Below are 22,973 nucleotides of genomic sequence, written 5' to 3'. Positions count from 1 at the left end.
ATGCCATATCTTAATGGAGTTTTCATACAAAAGTAACAATCATGCACATCGTTTGAATGTTCTCCCCAGATGAAGCATATAGCAGAGCCCATGGAAGATATACAATTCAACCGCGAATAAAGATTTGAGACAGAAGATATGCAACATGTATCAGGAGCCCACGGCTTTTCGTGGTCCCGATTTCACAGCCAAACAACAGTCTCTACGCCTTCCTAACATATGGCGTTATTGGCTACCTTTGTGGTTTCAATGTAGCCTGTCCGCAAATGTACCAAAATTGTCAGCGCTCTTTACGTTTTTGCGAGGTGTATTCAATCACAGCAATTACAATGACCTCACACACTAACTACACATCAGTAACACGTTCTACCAGCACACAAACAGAATACAGATTGTTAACAGACTGAAACACAGCTTAAATCAAACGTGCTGTGCTTCTCCCTTCCTCTTTCTCTTCCTGTTGTTGCTACGAACACGGGATAGAAACAGGGAGAAAATATACACAGCCACTGTTGCCAAAAAAATGGCTCTGAGCACTATGGGACTTAACATCTCTGGTCATCAGTCCCCTAGAACTTAGAACGACTTAAACCTAACTAATCTAAGGACATCACACACATCCATGCCCGAGGCAGGATTCGAACCTGCGACCGTAGCAGTCGCGCGGTTCCGGACTGAGCGCTTAGAACCGCTAGACCACCGCAATTGTTGCCTGAAAATCCATCTCTGTGTCTACTATCAGCGGCGTTTCGAAGCCTATACGGGAAGGCATTGACAATGAACGCTAATAAATTACAATTAAATCCACCCACTTTGACTCGGAAACGAGAGTTAATCCGAGCTTTTCATTGTCGTTTTCATTATCGGCGTGGTCGATATTGTTAATAAACGTTTATTTCATCCCAGTTACATTTTCACTGTTGGCTAATGTTACGTGCAAACAAATCAGTGAGTGCAGTCCCAAGTAAATAACTTTATACGTGGAAGTCTGTGGATGTTATGTAACTACTGGTTGGCTATTTGTGGCACGCAGGGCGCGCAATGGTGGATGCTGTCAGGCAGAGTAGGCATAACTGCGTCATTCCACGCTGTAGGCGTGATATAGCGTGTTTAGCATAATATGTCTGTTTGCCACTGTGAACACGAATCGATTGGTTACCTCCAGTGGTTGTAAGACATTACTATGTTATTGATTCTATGTACTGAGCCAGTTGCTCTCATTTGTTGTATTAAGATCTTTTTGCCGTTATGTGAATGAGCTGTTACGTATTTTATTGTATAAGAAGTTATTCGGACATAGGCATCGGCTGTTTATTGGCGTAGAGGATGGGTGCTGTTTTACCAGTGCGTTGACAGTAGTACTAGTAGATAAACTTGTAATTAGATGTTATATTTACTGGTCCCAGATAAGGTTAAGTATTCCTGGGCATCCTAAAATTGACAGTTATTAATTATAGGGGGGGGGGGCGGTAAACTGCGTTTGTAGAATTCACGTTGTGGCGGCACTGTTGTTCGAATAGAGGGGGCTGTGGTCGTAGTTTATAGTGACCTGTGGGAGGTTTGTATTCAACTGTTGTTCAGTTCCGATAATGCAGTAGACACGTGAGAAACGCCCATTTTGTGTTGAAGGGTGTCTCTAGAATTTGCACTCGATCAGCGTGCTTTTCATTTGAGATTTGCAGTACCCCCACGCGGACGTGTTCCTAGACGGCAATCAATTTTAGAATGCATTCAGAACAACAGGTGATGGGTCACGCGAACTAAGAGGGCTTGAGAGAAGGGATACATCACAAAATGTTGAAATAGTTAGAGCAGCAATACTGGATGCGCCTAAACTCTCAGCTCGGAAAAACGCACTTGCTCTTGGCACTTCAAGACGTTATCTCCACCGGATTCTTAATAATGAACTAAATTTTCAACCATGTAAAATGTGCGTGGTCCAGCAATTGTCACTACGGGTTTATGTGATACGAAGAACATCTTGTGAAGACATCCTTGCAACCATATCCAACAACGCAAATGTGTTATTTTCTGATGAGGCACATTTTCACCTCGGTGGGTGTGTAAACAAACAGAATATGTGGTACTGGAGCGACACGAACCCCAGGCAAATTCACCGGAGACCCCTGCACTCAGACCGTATCACTGTGTGGTGCGCCGTATCAGGAGAGGCATGCTTGGCCCTTATATTTTTCCAGGAAAATCTTCGTGCTGTAACTGTGAATTCGGATCGCTACTTAACTGTGCTGCATGAGTTTTTCCATCCGGCTTTCGAGGCAATGCAGTTGCAGGATACCTGGTTTCGACAAGACAGCGCCACCGCACACAAGCGGACTTTGCCATGAATTTTTTGAGGCAAACGTTTCCTGAAAGACGTATCTCTCGGATGAAGGATCTCAACTGACCGACATGATCAACGGACTTAGCCCCATGCGATGTTTTTCTTTAGGATTACCTGAAGTCAAAGACGTATTGCAACCATCCCAACATCCTGGAAGACCTACAGAACAGTGCTGAGGCTGAAATTGCAATAATACCAGAAGACATGCTTCAAAGAGTGCATGGAAATTTCAGAAAGCGACTGCGGCAGGTGTGGATTGTGAAGGTAGACAGACATTGGCAGGCATACCGTTTAAACTATGTAATTAGAAGCTTCCATTATTGTCTAATATGAGAACAATAAGAATGTTAGTTTCTAAGTGTTCATTATTTTTTATCTCATTCCTAAATCAACAATTTACCGCGCACCACCCTGTAGTTGTGGTCGGATGACAGATACTATAAAATGTTATGTTAAAAAAAAGGTCCCGAGTTCGAGTCTCGGTCCCGCACAAAGTTTTAATATGCCAGGAAGTTTCATATCGGCGCACACTCCGCTGCAGGGTGAAAATCTTATTCTGGAAATGTTATGTTCTTACCCGCCTGTCCATCATAGGGCAAGTTTGAATTTGCTGGCCGGCCGGTGTGGCTGATCGGTTCTAGGCGCTTCAGTCTGGAACCGCGAGACCGCTACGGTCGCAGGTTCGAATCCTGCCTCGGGCATGGATGTGTGTGATGTCCTTAGGTTAGTTAGCTTTAAGCAGTTCTAAGTTCTAGGGGACTGATGACCTCAAATGTTAAGTCCCATAGTGCTCAGAGCCATTTGAACCATTTTTGAATTTGCTGCTTAAGAAGTCCTCAAGCTGTACGTTTTGTTTTATTTTAATAGGTTTACTATTTTGTTAACTGAGATTTAGATGTCTAACAAAATAATCTTTAATTTGTGCCCCAAGTCCACACAATCCCCAGCTAAAACCACACTCAATATAATTCCCACGCTACGAGAGCAACAGAGGAGGAATTAAACTCACGGTCGACAGTGTTTCACCGAGTTCTGATATATCTAAATTAATTGTACTGCTTCTGCCAGCTATGAGTAATCATCAGGAACAGAGTTTTAACACGAGGACAGCATCATCTCTTGACCAACTCACACATGAAACGTTATATCCTCAAATTATGTACAGGTGAAAACCTCCACGTTGTTTCGAATTGACGCCCGTTGTGGCCGAGCGGTTCAAGGCACTTCAGTCCGGAACCGCGCTACTGCTACGGTCGCAGGTTCGAATCCTGCCTCGTGCTTGGATGTGTGTGATGTCCTTAGGTAAGTTAGGTTTAAGTAGTTCTAAGTCTAGGGGACTGATGACCTCAGATGTTAAGTCCCATAGTGCTTAGAGCCATTTGAACCACTTGTTCCGAATTTTAATACGGTCTTTCTCTATTTTTTTCTATTAAGCTGTGTGTTCTGTTGTGTGTGTGTGTGTGTGTGTGTGTGTGTGTGTGTGTGTGTGTGTGTATGTGTGTGTGTGTGTATGTGTGTATGTGTGTGTGTGTGAATGTGTGTGTGTGTGTGCTGAAGAAGCTGGGTCGTTCCCTGCGAATGCCGGGATGCTATTACTGCTGCTGTTCTGCTCAACATCTCCTGCACCTGCATGTAGGTGACTGGAGAGTGTGACTTCGTATTTATACAGAACAGTTTAAAAAGCTTGTAAGGGTGTTGCAGGGTATGCTGTGCAGGGACAAAGTAGTTAGGGGAAAAATTGATACAAGCGCTGTTTCAGAGTTCATTGATATTGAAATTAGACAATGAGGCCGTCGCGAGCACAAATTCATGTGGCCGCCAGAAGCAATTAGAGTCTGTTGTTGTCATAAGATAGATGACAGCGCTCGAGATTACTCAGCCTTAGTTTCGGATTCGAGCCTTACTAGCGTTCCACCGAGCGAGGTGGCGCAGTGGTTAGCACACTGGAGTTTCATTCGGGAGGACGAGACTGTTCAATCCCGCGTCCGGCCATCCTGATTTAGGTTTTCCGTGATCTCCCTAAATCGCTCCAGGCAAATGCCTGGATGGTTACTTTGAAAAGGTACGGCCGATTTCCTTACCCGTCCTTCCTTAATCCGATGAGATCGATGACCTCGCAGTTTGGTCTCCTCCCCCAAACAACCGAACCCAACCCCAGCTCCCTTACAACCGTTCCAATTTTTGTATCGTTCAATTGTTCAACACAACGATTTTTTTTCTTAAGAGTTATTTGTCGGTACTATCTACCCTGCAGTACCTTTACAAGCGTTTCACTCTCTTTCTGAGCACCCTGTATATACGAGGGTTGGAACTTAAAAAGTGGCAGCTATTTATTCACAACCGATACAGAAGAGTTACATGTTAGACCTGCTACTGTCCTTCAAAGTAGTCTCCAGCGTTGTGTAGAGCTCGTTGCCAGCGATGTGGAAGGCATAGTATACCATTAACAGAGCCTTTTCTGTTGATGGAGCGAATGGTGCGGTCGAATCTCAGGAACAGTTCTGAAGCGGAAGCCACGAAATGGTTCCTTCATCTTCGGATTAAAATCAAAGTCACAAGGACTTAAGTCGTATTACTGTTCGTTTCTGGAGCATTACCTGCGACCAGCTTTGCGAAAGAAGGGGCGACACTTTCGGCTCAACCCACCCATCATTTTTCATGATAATGCGCGGGCGCATACGGCGCAACTGTGGCCGCTTTGTTCGGTCGATGGGACCATGCACCATACTCCCCGGACTTAAGTCCTTGTGACTTTGAATTGATTCCGAAGATGAAGGAAATAAACAAAGATGAAGGAAATTAGCAAACTTTTTAGGACTCAAGTAGTAAAAAGTGTCTAAAGATAAGCGGGACTCTTCTCTTCCGGGACAGTTTAGGGCTTTAGCCTTTGTCATTAGTAACAGTTGTAAGATAGAACTTGTTTTGAGTTCTGTGAAGACTCGAGGAAACTTCAAATAGTGCTGCACTAGGCAAGTACTACTGTCGGAAATTAATGGATTCATGCTGGTTGTAAATGATGATTGCATGCATACGTGCTGGACAGACTTCCATGATAAGTATGTTAGAGCAAACCAAGTGGTTGATAGTATTTGCTGCATTTTTCTCGGCCTGTGCTTCGCAAATACAGGCAGTACTCTATTTCCACTATCGCCAGATGCTGGTTGTGTTTTACTTCCGTAACATTCAGTACAGAAATATGTGAAGTCCACGTATGTCACCGATTTTTTTTCTATTTTTTTTTTAAACACGAACCTACAGATCTAAATAGAATGAAGACATCCAGATGGCTGCAGGGAGCAGCTGGCTTAACGCGAAGCACCTAATTCCGAGGCATGTGGATTCTCCTAGATAGCGAGTAAGTCATTTGTTCAAGCACCACACATCAAGTAGATTCCCTGATTAATACGCCGAGCGAAACACATTCTTAAAGTGACCCATTATGAACCACAAACCCAGTGGTAATGTCATAGTGTGATTAAACGTCCACAAAATACGGAAGCATATGCAGAGAGTTGAATATTGTTTGATCCCTCATTATGCGTTAATATTTATGGTCTTCACTGTAATGTCAACTTAACATACAGAGCCTTTCCCAAATTCCGGGCTGTCTTGAGCGTGTTGAGTACTGCTAAGCTATTAGGATTAAAACTGAACGCGTGGAGGTGGAGAGAAGAGCGTTATTAATTAACATAATTGATACTTTCGAGCTATAATAACAGCTGACGTCTATAAAATGCATTGTGTTGTACAAATAACCGATAGTACATTAATCTGAAGTTGAAGGTGTTGCTGTTCATTTCATTTTACAGGGCCACCCGCTGAAGGAGATCACTTCTAGTGGGCCACTCAACCACGAGTATAGTCTGAGACTGAACGACATCAACCGCACACAGGCTGGCAATTACACCTGCATCGTTTCCAATGCAATAGGGGACACTGAGAGCTCTCCGTTGCGGGTGACCGTTAAGTGTAAGTTACATCTCGATTGGGCACCGCAGTTTGTCTATAAATTATTGTCACTAAATTCAAGTTTTTAACTGAAAGTATGTAGTAACCATACTCATAACACTTGTCCATCCGTTATAGAGATAAATGGTGCGATGTCTAATTGACAAAGTACTGCTGGGAACTTAATTTTGATTGGGTTCATGTGTAACTGTAGTTGCGGTGAGAGTACGTGCACGCTTGTCACATTTGGCAGCTGCTGCAACAGAACACGATGCCATAACGCAAGTTATTGGTCAAAGCAGTTATCTTGATAGAAGATCTTAACCGGTAGCCCATCAACCAAAAATAAATTCTGATAACAAATAAATTCCAGAAATGAATTTTATTTTTCTTCATCTGTATCGTCATCAACTAGCCGACTGCTTAAGTAACACAGACGACGAATTTTCCGAGAATTTAACAGCTACAGTGCAATTTGATCCGAAGAGTGCACGTTCGAGTCCTGTCACAGTCGCCATGTTTGTAACGTTGCTGCTAACATATGTAGTAATTTTCCCTTACATTACGATGGATAAAGCCTTATTTGTTGACATCTTTTGCATTCAGGATCGTGTCACCAGTAACACCACCAGATTATTCGTAAATATGGCATTTCTGTTTTCTCTTTCTAATTCGTATAATCATAATGTTTATATTTCAAGTAAAATTTACCTTGAAACAGATCCCTTCTAATACGTATTAAAAAAACAAGATTTTGTGTAAATTTAAAGCTTATGACTCCAAATGCTCTTATTAGCTAAAAGAAATCACTGCCAAACTTATCAAAATCAGCACATGCTATTACCTTTGGAGAGATACTGATTCTTCGAACTGCTTACTTAATATTAATACACTTGAAATACTTCCTTGTCAAGTAAAGTCTCTGAGCAGAGATATCTTTTGTTCACTTATTATTCGCCACATTTATTCAATTTATTGTAATTTAAATATTTCCTTACGTTTTCGTAGATACTGCAAATTAATTATTTTAATATGGATTTGTTTCGCTAGTGGTTAGTGTATAAACCAACTTCAAAAAGTTCTTATTCACTTATAACTTTATTTACGCGTGTATAACTACCTTAACATAAATTCCTTAGTAGCATCAGCATATTGATTCAAAATTGATTCGATACAGATATGATTAGCATTTGACAAGATTCATGCAGATCTCCCTAAGAACTACTACGTTTTTTTACAAAATTAAAAAGTAATTTCAGTACAATAATATCCAATGGTAATCTTGAGAATGTCTCCCTGCCGTCGACTTATTCGCTGATAACTGTGCAGTCACGATCATGCACTCGACATGTACAAAATAAAAAATACATGTGACTACGTAGGCTTTCCCGGCGTAATAAGTCTTGAAAGTCTTTTCGGGTTTGCTGCCGGATCCTAAAATCAACTTGACTCGATATTTCGGCGATCCAACTGTTCGCCATCTTCAGGAAATGCTGCTTCTGCTGATGAGTCCCGCTGAGAACTGACGCAAGATTGCAATTCGACGTCCTATATAGGCCACCGTTCAGTACCCGGCGCATGCGCCGCCCATCACGGTTTCTGACTTCCAAAACAGGGAGGTGGCGCCGCCCTTAGTGAAACACTGCTGGCAACGATATATCGCAATCAAGCCCGCACCGAAGAACGTTCAGTTTTGATGCGAGATAATACAGGATTCCGCGTTTTGCTAAGAGGAAACCCATTGTGCCTGTTGATTAAATTATCAGGCAACCTAATTTCGATCGCCTCTTTATACACACTATTCCAAAAACCGGAAATATTGGCAATTACAACAGTTTCCTCAAATTTCATTTTGTGTCTCTCATTCAGGCAGTGTTCTGCTACGGCCGATTTTTCCGCCTGTTGTAGCCTCGTGTGACGGCGATGTTCCACACACCTGTCATTCACTGTGCGAATAGAACGGCCAACGTAAGCTTTCCCACATTGACAAGGGATTTTGTACACCCCGGGTTTCCTAAGTCCCAAATCATCCTTCACAGAGCCGAGCAGAGCCCTAATCATAGAGGGTGGACGGAACACACTCTTAATGTTAAAACTCCTTAAAATTCGTCCAATCTTAAACGATAAGCCTCCAGCATAAGGAAGAAAGGCCACAGATCTATGTTCCTCTTCGGACACCTCCGGAGATGGTCCAAATTCCATAGCCCGACGAATCTGTTTCTCTGTGTATCCATTTTCCTTAAAAACAGTCATCAAATGCTCAAGTTCTTGGGTTAAGCTGTCTGCGTCGGAAATGGCATATGCTCTCCGTACCAAAGTCCTAAGGACGCCACTACGTTGGTGTGGTGGATGACAACTCTTAGGGTGCAGATACAAATCTGTGTGTGTCGGCTTTCGGTGAATGCTGTGTCCCAAAGTTCCATCAGGTTTTTTATAAACCATTACGTCTAAAAATGGAAGCATCCCATCATTTTCAACCTCCATAGTAAATTTGATACGGGGATGAAGACAGTTGAAGTGGTCCAAAAACCTGTTAAGAGCATCACGTCCATGGGGCCGTACGAAGAAGGTATCGTCCACGTATCTCCAGAAGCACGTTGGTTGCAAAGCTGAAGTCCTCAGTGCCATAGCCTCAAAGTCCTCCATAAATAAATTGGCGACTATGGGTGACAAAGGACTACCCATAGCCACTCCGTCATTCTGTTCGAAAATGTTACCGTTAAATAAAAAATACGTGGAGGTCAGCACATGACGACAAAGCTTCACCCACTCTTCATCCAGTTTTTCACTGATCAAAGTAAGGGACTCTTCCAGAGGAACTCGTGTAAATAGGGATACCACATCGAAACTCACTAACAGATCTGAAGGACTCAACTTCAAAGATCCCAATCGTCGAATAAAATCCACCGAACTGGATATATGGTGTTCACATTTGCCGACAAATGGACTGAGAGCAGATGATAAATACTTTCCCAGGTTATAGGTCGGTGCACCCAAATTACTAACAATAGGACGTAGAGGAACCCCTTCCTTATGCAACTTAGGCAAACCATACAATCTAGGCGGAACGGCAGCACCAGGATGAAGTTTCTTACGTAAATCATCCGACAACGAACTCTTTTTCAGCAGTGAAAGTGTCTTACGTTTGATCCTTTCAGTGGGGTCATTAGATAGTATCTGTACGCCGGGTCGTTGAGAAGTAAATCCATTTTTAGGACATAATCATCCCGCGTCATTACAACCGTGGCATTCCCCTTGTCAGCTGGTAAAACTACTACTTCGTCATCATTCTTAAGGGAACGAATGGCTGCTCTCTCTGCGGAAGAGATGTTATCCCGCGGTGGTCGAGCCCGACGTAATGTGTGTGACACTTCTTGCCTTATTTCCTCTGCTTGATCCTCGGGTAGGCTGTGTACTGCTTGTTCTACAGAGCAAATGAACTCTGTGATAGGAAGTCTCTTGGGAGTGGGCGAAAAATTTAAACCTTTCTCCAATATCGACACTGTGGGCCCATCCAACGCCTTGTTAGAGAGATTACTCACAGTACGCCGACGTTTATCCACTTCTGATGCTGTAGAACGACAAAGAAGCCGTTCAAATTTCGAGGATTGTCTGGCAACGGCACTCCTATGTGTCCAATCTGATAGCGCCCACGTGGATTCATCAACCCACTGCCAAACATCCCTTGAAAACTGCGATGACAAGTTCAAATGTAAATAAAATAAATCTTTGGAAACAATATCCAGCTGTCTACGGGTAAAACGAATGCGTTCTCTTAAAAGTGCTTGGCTTGCACGTTCCTTAATCCTATTAGCTCTCTTACTGTTAATAAAATGAATAAATCTGGCGAAATTAGGAATAATACCTTCGTCATGGCATCTCAGCAAGAAGGCGAGTGTACTCAACAGCTTTCCTTTCTTCCTCCGAAGTTTATCTAACTTCTGTACAAGCTTCACCATCTCCTCTCCGTAAAGGTACTTGATGTGACTACGTAGGCTTTCCCGGCGTAATAAGTCTTGAAAGTCTTTTCGGGTTTGCTGCCGGATCCTAAAATCAACTTGACTCGATATTTCGGCGATCCAACTGTTCGCCATCTTCAGGAAATGCTGCTTCTACTGATGAGTCCCGCTGAGAACTGACGCAAGATTGCAATTCGACGTCCTATATAGGCCACCGTTCAGTACCCGGCGCATGCGCCGCCCATCACGGTTTCTGACTTCCAAAACAGGGAGGTGGCGCCGCCCTTAGTGAAACACTGCTGGCAACGATATATCGCAATCAAGCCCGCACCGAAGAACGTTCAGTTTTGATGCGAGATAATACAGGATTCCACGTTTTGCTAAGAGGAAACCCATTGTGCCTGTTGATTAAATTATCAGCCAACCTAATTTCGATCGCCTCAATAAAAATACATATTTATTAAAATATATTTATAAAAACTGAATAATATTTTTCAAATAAATAATTGTTACATCCTAATAACACAAGAAAGGTAACAGCTGTCTCCAAAAGCCCCGACTACGTGAACAAGCCAGGCACGTGTTAAGACAGAACTGTACATCGTATTCCTTTCTACTGGTTCTTCATCTGCATCAATTTGCACTTCTGCTTTCACTTACCGCTTTCTGCAACGGTTGTCACAAATCACGACCGCCATACGCCTTATGTGCCTTTAAATCCTTCTACAGGAACATTAAAATCGATGCACACATTTTGCAGACACCACGAACAACCTAACTGCGCGTTGTCAACCAGGAATATAAACCACTGTGTTCCTAAACGCGAGTCCGTTTTCTCACTACTGCTCTACCATGTGATGATACCGTAGCGCTTCTGTGATTGCATGTGGTGTCAATCATCTCTTTGGATCAGTCTCTCACCTCTTAGAATAAATTCCTTTAACGGCTATAGAGATCTTATCTACGTGTATAAAGCATTGTCCCTGTCACGGAAGTATATTCTGTTGATGTGAACATCATGTATATTTGTTTGAAAACTTAATTTACATTCACGCAGTTTTGATTCTGGATTGTATTATTTCTATCGATTTCCTTTCAATTTTCGCTCAAAAATGTAGGTTATGAAAATTCTTCTGTTCTGAGAAACCATCGGATTCTTCTTATCGACTGATATGTCTTTCGGTGAACTTGCACGATCGTCAAAGAGGTCATTTTATTTTCTGTAGAATGACAAGTAAGTAAAATAAGTGATAATATACGCTACTGTTCTAAAGTATTGAACGTCCCCATAGGATTTTGAGGATTTTGGTACAAAACTTCTAAAAGCGCATTTACTTTTGAAATTTCAAATATTTTTTAAATAAGGATAGTCAATAAGTAAGAAGGAACATTGTAATGAAGGACGAGATTGTTTCTAATATTTTAATTTAATCTTTCCACATATCAACGGAACGTACATATCTGTACAATGACATGTCATATCACTGACTACATCGACGAAAAACATTAAATACTGGAAGAGCAGCTGAACGGAATTGACAGTGTTTTGAAAGGAGGATATAAGATGAACGTCAACAAAAGCAAAACGAGGATAATGGAATGTAGTCGAATTAAATCGGGTGATGATGCGGGAATTATGTTAGGAAATGTGGCGCTTAAAGTAGTAAATGAGCTTTGCTATTTGGGTAGCTAAATAACAGATGATGGTCGAAGTAGCGAGGATATAAAATGTAGACTGGCAATGGCAAGGAAAGCGTTTCTGAAGAAGAGAAATTTGTTAACATTGAGTATAGATTGAAGTGCAAGGAAGTCGTTTCTGAAAGTATTTGTATGTAGTGTAGACATGTATGGAATTGAAACATGGATGATAAATAGTTTAGACAAGAAGAGAATAGAATCCTTCGAAATATGGTGTTAATGAAGAATGCTGAAGATTAGATGGGTAGATCACATGACAAATGATGAGGTATTGAACAGAATTGGAGAGAAGAGAAATTTGGGGCACAACTTGACTAGAAGAAGGGATCGGGTGGTAGGACATATTCTGAGGCAACAAGGGATCACCAATTTAGTATTGGAGGGCAGCGTGGAGGGTAAAATTCGTAGAGGGAAGCCAAGAGATGAATACACTAAACAGATTCAGAAGGATGTAGGTTGCAGTAGATACTGGGAGATGAAGAAACTTGCACAGTTTAGAGTAGCATGGAGAGCTGCGTCAAACCAGTCTCTGGACCGAAGACCACAACAACAACAACTTTCATGAAATATCCTTTTAATTTGGTCACAGTGTAGAATATTGCAATCACAACTGCATTATTCACTAGTCGTACTTTAAATCATTATAGTATTTTGTTGACCCTCTTTGCCCTTAAAACTGGCACGCGGAGAGTACGATAGTCTGCTGTGAGGCAGAATAGGCGTAGTGTATTTAGCAGAAAGTGATTGTTGGCCACCGTGAAGACAAATCGATTGGCTACTCCAGCGGTCTTAAGACATTATTGTTTTATTGCTTTTGTGTGATTGAGCCTGTTTCTCTGACCCGCTGTTTTTTTCGTAAGTCTCCCAACTGTTTTGATGAATGCTCCACGTATTCCTCTCTTGTGCCAACCTTTCCATATCAGAGTAGCACTTGAAACCTATGCCCTCAATTACTTGCCGCATTTATTCCAATCTGTGCCTACCCCAGCAGTTTTTACCCTCTACAGCTCCCTCTAGTACCATGGAAGTTATTCCCTGATCTCTTACCATATGTCCTTTCATCCTCTTCCTTCTTTTTTTCACTGTTTCCATATATTGCTTTCGTCGCCGGTTCTATGGAGAACCTCCTTATTCCTGACCTTATCAGTCCACCTACTTTTCAACATTTTTCTGTAAAACCATATGTCAGATGATCGTATTCTCTTCTCTTTCGGCTTTGCCACGGTCCATGTTTCACTACCCTACAGTGCTGCGCTCCAGAGGAACGTTTCCAACAATTTTTTCATCAAATTAAGGCCTTTGTTTGACACTGGCAGACTTCTCTTGGCCAGGAATGGCCTTTTTGCAGGGCTGCTCTGCTTTTTACATCCTCCCTGCTCCGTCTGCCAAGTGTTATTTTGCTGCCTTGGTAGCAGAACTCCTTAACCAAGTCTACGTGGTGATCACCAATCATGATATTAAGTTTCTCGCTGTTCTCATTTCTGCTGATTATAATTGTAATCGTCTTTCTTCGATTTACTCTGAATTCATACTCTATACTGTTCATTCCATTCAACGCGTTCTGTAATCCTTCTTCACTTTTACTGGGGATAGAAGTGTTACCAGCGAACTTTATCACCGATATACATTTACCTTGAATTGTAATTCCACTCTTGAATCTTTCATTATTTTCTGTCATTGCTTCTTAGATTCATAGATTGAACACTAGGGACAGAAGGCTGCATCCCCGTCTCACACTCTTTCTAATACGAGTACTTCGTTCTTGGTCTTCCAGGCTTATTGTTCCCTTTTGGTTCTTGTACATATTGTATATTACCCGTATTTCCTTTTTTCTTAGAATTTCGATCATCTTGTATCATTTGACACTGTCGCACTGTCAAATGCTTTTTTAAGTTCGACAGATCCTATAAACTTGTCATTTTCCTTTAATCTTGCTTCCCTTATCAACCGAAACGTTAGAATTGCCTCTCTGGTGCGTTTACCTTTCCTAAAGCCAAACTCATCGTTATCTAACAAATCTTCAAATTTCTTTTCCATTCTTCTGTATTTTATTCTTGTTAGCAACTCGGATGTCCGAGCTGATGGTGTGATAATTCTCCTCGCACTTACCTGCTCTTTACAATCTTGGGAATTGTGTGGTGACGTTTTTCCGAAAGTCAAATGGTATATCGCCAGACTCATACATTCTACAGACCTATATGAATAGTCGTTTTGCTGCTGCCTCCTGCAATATTTTTTAGACATTCTGATGGGATGATATCTATCCCTATTATCTTATTCCATCTTAAGTCTTCCAAAGCTCTTCTAAATCCTGTTTCTAATACTGGATCCCCCTTATCATCTACATTGACTAACGCTTCTTCTTCTATCACGTCATAGACAAGTCTTTACCCTCATAGAGGCCTTCGATGTGCTCTTTCCACCTCTCAGTGGAATACCCTTTACATTCTTGATGTCATCACTCTAACAGTACTGATGTCAATTTGATGGTGCCACAATTTCACACTCCAAAAAAGAATATTAGGACTGAAAATGAAAATATTCGTGACTGTTAATGTTGTATTATCTTAACAGAAAAGCTGCTAGCACGGCACTTTGCTAGGCCCCACTTCTGTTCGAGGTGGTAAGCCATTTGATTCCTCCGACCAACCTACTGTAAGGAGGATTACAGTTTAACGTCGACCCAGAATCACGAAGCAGTTCGGTAGTTTCCATAGTAGCCATAACTTCCAGAAATGAAAAAAGTGATAACTGACAGTTTAAAGTCCTGGAAGGGAATGAGGACCGATCTACGTACTTTCGGATTTGTAGTCTGGCACTTTACCACACTGCAAGTGCATATCTTACTGACTTTATTTTATACGTTATTTTCTGCTGTCACCAGTGCTTTGTTAAATGCCAACCAACGTCTGTACGCTAGAATGATATATTTGTTTGCGAAGTGTGACACTTAAGTAGGTGCAGTAACGTACTACAACATTAGCAGATGAGTCGCTGTTCGGCACGCTCAGTATCTGTCGCGGTCCACCGATTTTAACCACTCGCTGTGCTGCTTTTTCCATGAAATAGCACTTCCGAACTGGGAAGGAGTTCTGGCTGTTTTTTGAGGAGTGGTTCAAAATGGGACTTAACATCTTAAGTCATCAGTCCCCTAGAACTTAGAACTACTTAAACCTAACTAACCTAAGGACATCACACACATCCATGCCCAAGGCAGGATTCGAAACTGCGACCGCAGCAGTCGCGCGGTTCCAGTCTGAAGCGCCTACAACCGCTCGGCCACTTAGACCGGCTTTTGAGGAGTGGACAGCGGTGCGCTGGCTGTGGGGAGAGAGGGTGTTTGTGGCCTGAACAGCAGTAGTTTGGCGGTGGACTGTGCTCTTGCTGTGGCAAAGAAACCAACCACGATGTTGTAGACGAATGGACCGTGGTTTGGGTCTCCTTGTGGAAGGGCGTGCGAAGTCCATACCAGTGGTTCCTCGCCCGAACAGCGCGTTCGGCCCTTCAAACCTTCGCTACTTGAGAAGGCATCCGTGAAAACCGAGTCGTCGTAGGGCAAGGAAACATTGTGGAAACATTCATAAGCACATTCGGGAGAGAATAACGTTTTGTTGATTGCTTGTTATTATACGTTCCAGGTTGCAAACGTTACTCAATGCGACGACCCTCTGCATCCACGACAGCCGAAAACCGCATTTCACTTTTCTTCACAGCACTTTTAGAGTGGTGAACCATGGAAAATTCAACTGTCGTAACACTGATCATGCTCTGCTTTAAGATCGCACAGTGCATCCAGCATTCTCAGGCATGGAAACTGTAACGGCTTCTACAACTTGTAGCGCAGATGGCGGCCGGTTTCTCTTAGGAGCAATCACCAAATAGTCAGTTCGCTCTTCCGTATACCTTTCTTCATCTCCGGTGTGGAAAGACGATCACTCCATGTTCCGTTAATCCGTCGGTATTCGTCGATAGCAGCACTAGTGGTGTTATTTTGATAAAACAGCTTTACAGTAAAGCCATGCTCAGCTTCTCCCGATCCTTGTTGTCTGTCTGCACTTGTAATGCACACTGACGCTTGTGTTTCAATCCTACGTCGCACTTGCTCCTAATGACAAGTCATTACACTAACACTACTAACAACGAAAAACGTGCTGTACACAGTCCGAAAAGCAGTCCTATATATCGGGGTAACCATACGGTAAATTGTTTCCCATCTACTGTGGCTCAAGTCGAGGTATGCACACATCAAAAAAAGTTTTACATCACCTCGATTCCGAAAGATCCGGAACCTGTACAGATCAACATAAACATAATTTCCGCCCTTTTTATTCCTCATGAAAACCACACATTGCATGTTGTGCTACCATACAGCGAGACCTTCAGAGGTAGTGGTCCAGATTGCTGTACACACCGGTACCTCTAAAACCCTGTAGCAAGTCCTCGTGCATTGATGCATGCCTGTATTCGTCGTGGCATGCTATCCACTAGTTCGAGAGTGAAGTTGCGCATCATGCGGCCTATTGCACACAGTTTGGGTCGGAACACGACGTCCTGTGGCTGCACGAAAAGCATTATTGAACATGGTGGCGTTGCTGTCAGTGTTCTGCCGAGACACAATCCCTAGGTAGCAGTCATCCACTGCAGTAGTAGCGCTTGCGCGACCTGAGCGAGGAATGTCATCGATATTCCTCTCTGTATTTCCTCCATGTCAGAACAACATCACTTAGTTCACTCCGAGACGCAAGGATTCTTCCCTTGTTTAGAGCTCTTCCTGGCACAAACTAACAATGCGGACGCGATCGAGCCGCTTCTAGGCATGGTTGAACTGCAGACAACAGGAGCCGTGTACCTTCTTCCTGGTGGAATGACTGGAACTGATCGGCTATCGGATCCCCTCCGTCCAATGCATGCATGGTTGTTTACGTCTTTGGGCGGGTTTAGTGACATCTCTGAACAGTCAAAGCGCTGCGTCTGTGATATAATGCCCACAGTCAACGCCTATTATCACGAGTTTTGGGAACTGGGGTGATGTAAAACTTTATTATGCTTATCCATTACGGATATTTTAGAACCGTGACTGTATATTAATGTAAATAAATTATACAAAACTGCAACCAGTCACTTTTTCATTAATAATGCTTTATTACATTAACCGGTTTTCGAACCCTTTCAGGTTCATCTTCAGATGATTTCGGGAGAATCCGGGAAGTTACATCATTACTGGTAGTAGCATAATGCTGGGTGCTGGTTCTATGGCAGAAAGATGGGTCACACTTTAATGTATCGCCATGACTATAGATTATCTGTCGATATGGATGTGAATTTAGTTTTTACTTACTGCGACAGTATAGGCGGCTTTTTTCGTATCTGTCTGCCTCCATTTTGATGTCCAGAACACTTTCACACGAACTATATTAGTTTACACTTTGACAGTGACACTTTACCAGCATCCAGCATGCGCTTTGTTATAAGCAACAGTTGTAAAGCGCCTGCTGGATGCTGGTAAAGTGTCACTGTCAAAGTGTAAACTAATATAGTTTGTGTGAAAGTGTTCTGGACATCAAAATGGAGGCAGAGAGATACGAAAAAAGCCGCCTATACTGTCGCAGTAAGTAAAAACTAAATTCACATCCATATCGACAGATAATCTATAGTCATGGCGATACATTAAAGTGTGACCTATCTTTCTGCCATAGAACAAGCACCCAGCATTATGCTACTACCAGTAATGATGTAACTTCCCGGATTCTCCTGAAATCATCTGAAGATGAACCTGAAAGGGTTCGAAAACCGGTTAATGTAATAAAGCATTATTAATGAAAAAGTGACTGGTTGCAGTTTTGTATAATTTATTTACAGGTGTAAAACTTGTTTTCTATGTGTGTATATAGGGTTTTCCTCCGGTTTCTGGAGGGTATTCCTTAAGTTAACTGGAACAAAAAATGAAAGTAATGAGCTCAGATCCATCATTAAGAGGCTACAGTCATCGAAAAACTCAGGAAAATGGCAGGAAAAACTTTTATTGTAGGATTTCACTAACAAAATGCACGTAATAATTAATTTAAACAATTTTGTAGTAGTCTCTTGCATTCAGTGTGGATTTAAACCATGTGTTGAAAATTTCCTCCATGCATTTCAAGACAAAGATTCGCACAGGTTAGAACCGCGCGAGCAGCATTTCGTAATTTCACAAACTCGTTCCTTATTGACGTCGCGGCATCGAAAATCCTTTGTATCAGTTTTTCTCGTGTTTCCACCTTAACTTCGTACACGATGTCTTTCATCCACCCCCAGATACAGTAATCTAGGAGTGTTAAATCTGGGGATCTCGCAGGCCAGTTGATAGGGCCCCCACGACCTGTCCATTGATGTTGGAATTGCCGACTAAGATAAGCTGTTACCAAATGGTGGATGTGTGTAGCTGCTCCGTCATGTTGGACGTACGTGTGGTGTCTTGTTTCCAGAGAAATATCTTCAAGAAGCTGCGGTAGGGCTTATCGTAAAAAGTTACCTTACATCTGACCATTTAAATATCCCGGCAGAATAAACGGTCCCAGTAACTGGTCACTCACAACACCATACCAGGCATTGACACTGGATCTGCATTGAAATTGAGATACTACCGTGGCATGGGGATGTTTGTCTGCCCAGGCATGCATGTAAGGCATGTTGTTGATGCCATCTCTTGCAAAGGTTGCCTCATCACAGTACGTTATGAAGCGATCGAGATGCCGCTTTCCATTTAACCAGTTACAAAAGTGCAAACCGTTGGTACAATCATGTGGCACTAAATGATGAACTTTTTGTACATGGATAGGATACAGTCGATTCTCATGAAGAATCCAACATACCTTAGATCGTGAAACGTTCAGTCGGGTAGCTAGGCGTCTTGTACTTGAACGAGGACTGCGATCTACTGAATTAAGAATGTTTTCCTCTTCTTGAACGTCACGATGTCCACCGAAGGGAATACGAATACTGGGAAGAGTAACAGTTCCTAGCAATGTTCGATATGTTCCACTAAATGTTTTGGCACTCGGAATGCTACGATCAGGATACCGACAGTGATATTCGGCAACAGCAGCTTTCGCATTACCATCACATAAGCTCAACATGTACACCACCTCTCGATACTCTTGCGACGAAAACTTGTACGGCATCGCAAAGTGTACTGAACACAGGAGACAATAACAGTAAACAGTGACTGCAGTATCAACAACGTGGTTGTTCTGCAAACGTACCACTCGCTGCAGTTGTCTACCTAAGACTGATCGTGTGTCCTGTGAACACAAGTGTAGCGCTCCATACACCGTGGCATGTCTCGGAACACTGCTGAAGCTTCTTAATTATGGATCTGATAACATTACCGTATTTACATATTTTGTTCCAAATAACGTAAGCAGTAGCCTCCAGCAACCGGAGGAAAACCTCGTGACTCACCCTGAATATATACTGCCAGGAAAAATTACAACACTCTCAAGGACAAAGTCATTTTATTGTGTCGCAGGTAGTCAACCAGTGTAGCAGTTTATGATTAAAAAGTCAACACTAATGAAAGACACGGATCACAATAAAGAGTGCCTATGCAGTCGGATCAACATAGTGAGTACCTTTCTCAGGCAGAAACACAAGCGTGTGTTCCTGCAAGCAAACGATCATGAAACTACCAAATGGCATCCAACGACAGATTATCCTAGGCGTCAGCCACCTTCTGTTACGAATTTCACTAGTTCTTGTAGGCTCTGGAGAACGTGTAAGTACCCTGTTCAGCATACGAGCTTAGTTGGCGACAGATTTCGTTGTTTTGCTGGCCAAGGTAATCGTTAGGCATCACGAAAAGTACGTTATGTCGCTTCAGCCGCATATGAACGTGCATAAAGACATCACCGCCCTGTAGATGAAGTGGTAGTATCATGGGAACAACGACCTAAGAAACTTATCGGTCACTGGTTACTTCACCTTGCTGAAATACTATGTCACCACGAGTTGCAACTAGTGATAGCTCCCCCTTCCTCAACAGCTTGATGGCTGGTGAGAGACATGTGAGGCAGGCCACACAGCATGTCTTCACCGTACACGTGTACGTCCACCACTCGGATGCAGTTAGGACCTACTATAATCACTGAAGATAACGGAACGTCATCACACTTGTAAAGAAACTGGTCCTCTACTTCTAAAAAAAAACTCTTTTAAATAATAAAACATGACCTATACAAGGAATCTGATTACCCCTGTTTGTCATGGACGAAAAAAAAATTGGCATAGTCCTTGTCAGAACGTGCAGAATCTTATGTGAGACCAAGAAGACGTCAATTTTAATCTACATATGGTATGACAATGTCTACGTAATAAAAAATAAGTTAGGTAATTCCGTACAATTATTATAAAGAATTGCGATAAATCACTTTAACGGGGGCCAAATGAACAATTAAGGTCAATATAATTCCAGTAATACTGCAAAAGTAAAAACAAATTATTGTAGGGGCCTACATAGACATCGCGCATCTGCTCGATGCTCGCGAAATACGTAATTTTGTTTTGAAGTTGACAGCCAATGAGAAAATAGGTGTAGTTTTCAAGCAGTAATAGCGAACAGCATCGACTGGTAATATACGTAATTTTATTGTAGCTAATTTTATTATACAAAAAATAAAATATGTACTTCCTCCAAAAGAAGTTACAAATAAATATTGAAATAAAATTATAATGAGTAGCAAAATGTCTGAAAAGAATTTTGAAAGAAAGTTATTAATTGAACTTTAATTTGGCGGGTTTTCAACACTGTCAACAAGACGAAATAATGGAAAGAATAATTATTGGAACTAAACAAATTTGAGATATTGTGACAGTATTTTTAAAAAAGATAATTTAACTGCAATTTTCTTTAATTTTGAAATGAGAGAGAGCGTAATTTTCTTTTAATGTGTTAACTGTCGCTGCAGGCAGTGCGATGACGTCAGCGGTGGTCCGCGCGGACGATGTGTGAAGTAAATCCTGGTTCGTGGCGTGAAGATAATGATGGATCCTCCTGTTTCATTAATATTCCGTTGTAGCTGGCAGCACCGGCGCGATAATAATAGTTCCAGTGTGTGCGTTGTCGTTACGCGCGCGACGTTTTATAATTAAAAGTTTATTAATCATGCGGTGCAATGTCTTTAGTATTTGCAATATATATCCAGTTAATGCCAATACTTCGCACAGTTCTTTCAACGTGTTACCACAGGAAAACAGTCACATGTGTTTATCACTATAATAGTCAGTTAAACATCAGTTCAATTTACTTCGTGGTTTTTAAGACAGTTTGGACGAGACAATAAACATTTCTTGATCGAATCACAGCACTGTTCTTTTACTTAACATTTTTTATTTGTTCCACTTTCACGCAATTCTAACAGTTAGTGTCTTCAATGGTTCCAGAATGAGATTTTCAGTCTGCAGTGGAGTGTGCGCAGGAGAGCTTCTGTAAAGTTTGGAAGGTAGGAGACGAGGTACTCGCAGAAGTAAAGCTGTGAGTACCGGGCGTGAGTCGTGCTTCGGTAGCTCAGTTGGTAGAGCACTTGCCCGCGAAAGGCAAAGGTCCCGAGTTCGAGTCTCGGTCGGGCACACAGTTTTAATCTGCCAGGAAGCTTCTTCAATGGTGTCTGATTCATGGCTAATTGTCACAAGTTCACACCGTTTGTAAAATCGTCACCACAAACACTCGATACACTTTTCAGGTTTTACTGTTCACTTAATATTGCACGACCTCCTATTAACACAGCGGACGCACTGTAATTCATTGTTCCTCCGCGTATCACCGTCTTTCACGCCGAACTTTTCCACATTTTTCCACCCGCGAAACGGCCATGTACAACAACAACTCGCACGCTCTCTATCGATAGTCGTTCGCTCTCTCTCTCTGACACAGTACTTCTCCTAGCCTAACCAAGGATTTGCAAAGCATATAAAACCAGAACATTCATATTCGTACGAAATAAAATACAAAACGGTAGCAAAATTAATGAAGAAACAATGTGACGTATTAACAAATAAAGGATAGTTGAAATAAATGATACATACGTACCTTGACAAGGAAATGCACAAAAGAAAAAAAATATTATCGACTTTCGGGGAAAGCAATGTCATTACACACTCTCCAGTCGAGCCTTTCACGGCTTCAGAGTAGCGTGTTTGGTGGTGTCATGATGTCAGTGGTAGCGTGGACAGAAGTACAGGTAGTCCTACTTCTAGTGCCAGCAGACGGTTCCAAATGACTTTTGGTGACGCAGTAGGTACAAGACGTGCCCGGATATCTCCCTGGATGCTGTTCGGTCGGCCATCGCTGCTCGCACAACGCGTCGTCTTGACATGCGTTTTAACTAAGTGGAGTTCAAGAGCTTGAGAGTGTGAGAACGTTGTACAGACCACTGAAGAAAGCAGCGGAACACCATCGATACATTATACCCAACAGATGCAGTAGTAATCCATCGATACACACAAAGTATGTTCAGGTGGAGCCTAAGCCTCAGTAACTTACAAAATAATTGGTGACAGATATAATGACAATGGGGAACGATTGACTGCAGTTTGTGAACAATTTGATCTAAAAATTACCAACACATTTTTCAAACATAAGGACATTCATAAATATACTTGGCAACAGAACACCAAAGAATTTCTTTCTGTAATAGATTATATTATCATTAGGCAAATAAGTAGTTTCAAAGCAGTAGACGTCAGATCTTATAGAGGAGCCCGGTGTGGATCAGACCACTATCTAGTTAAAATGAAGTCTTTCTGGCCATGGAAGAATGCAAGGAGTGATACAAGTAACATAAATAAAACGAACCATACAGAGAAAGATGAAAATTTACCTTTTAATATTGACAGCCTACAAGACGAAAGTATCAGAACACTCTTTGCGGCCAGGATGGAAAGGAAACTGGTTGAATCATTTGAAGGAAGTACAGAGGAAACATATGACTATATAAAAGCTAATGTGAAAATCATAGCAACAGAGGTGTTGGGTAAAAAAGATAGCAAACACA

The 22,973-nt window shown here is 42.0% G+C and overlaps 1 protein-coding gene across 1 annotated transcript in view; it reads left to right on the top strand.

Moving 5' to 3' along the window:
• LOC124613341 (nephrin-like) overlaps positions 1-22,973 on the top strand; it is a 161,786-nt gene that overhangs the window by 62,025 nt on the left and 76,788 nt on the right. The window contains exon 6 of the mRNA XM_047142038.1: positions 6,151-6,310. Coding sequence (XP_046997994.1) covers positions 6,151-6,310 — 160 coding nt within the window. The remainder of the gene's footprint in view (positions 1-6,150; positions 6,311-22,973) is intronic.

Source organism: Schistocerca americana, chromosome 4 (assembly GCF_021461395.2).
Source record: "Schistocerca americana isolate TAMUIC-IGC-003095 chromosome 4, iqSchAmer2.1, whole genome shotgun sequence".
NCBI classification, from domain to species: domain Eukaryota; kingdom Metazoa; phylum Arthropoda; class Insecta; order Orthoptera; family Acrididae; genus Schistocerca; species Schistocerca americana.
This window is presented reverse-complemented; position numbering and strand designations above follow the sequence as displayed.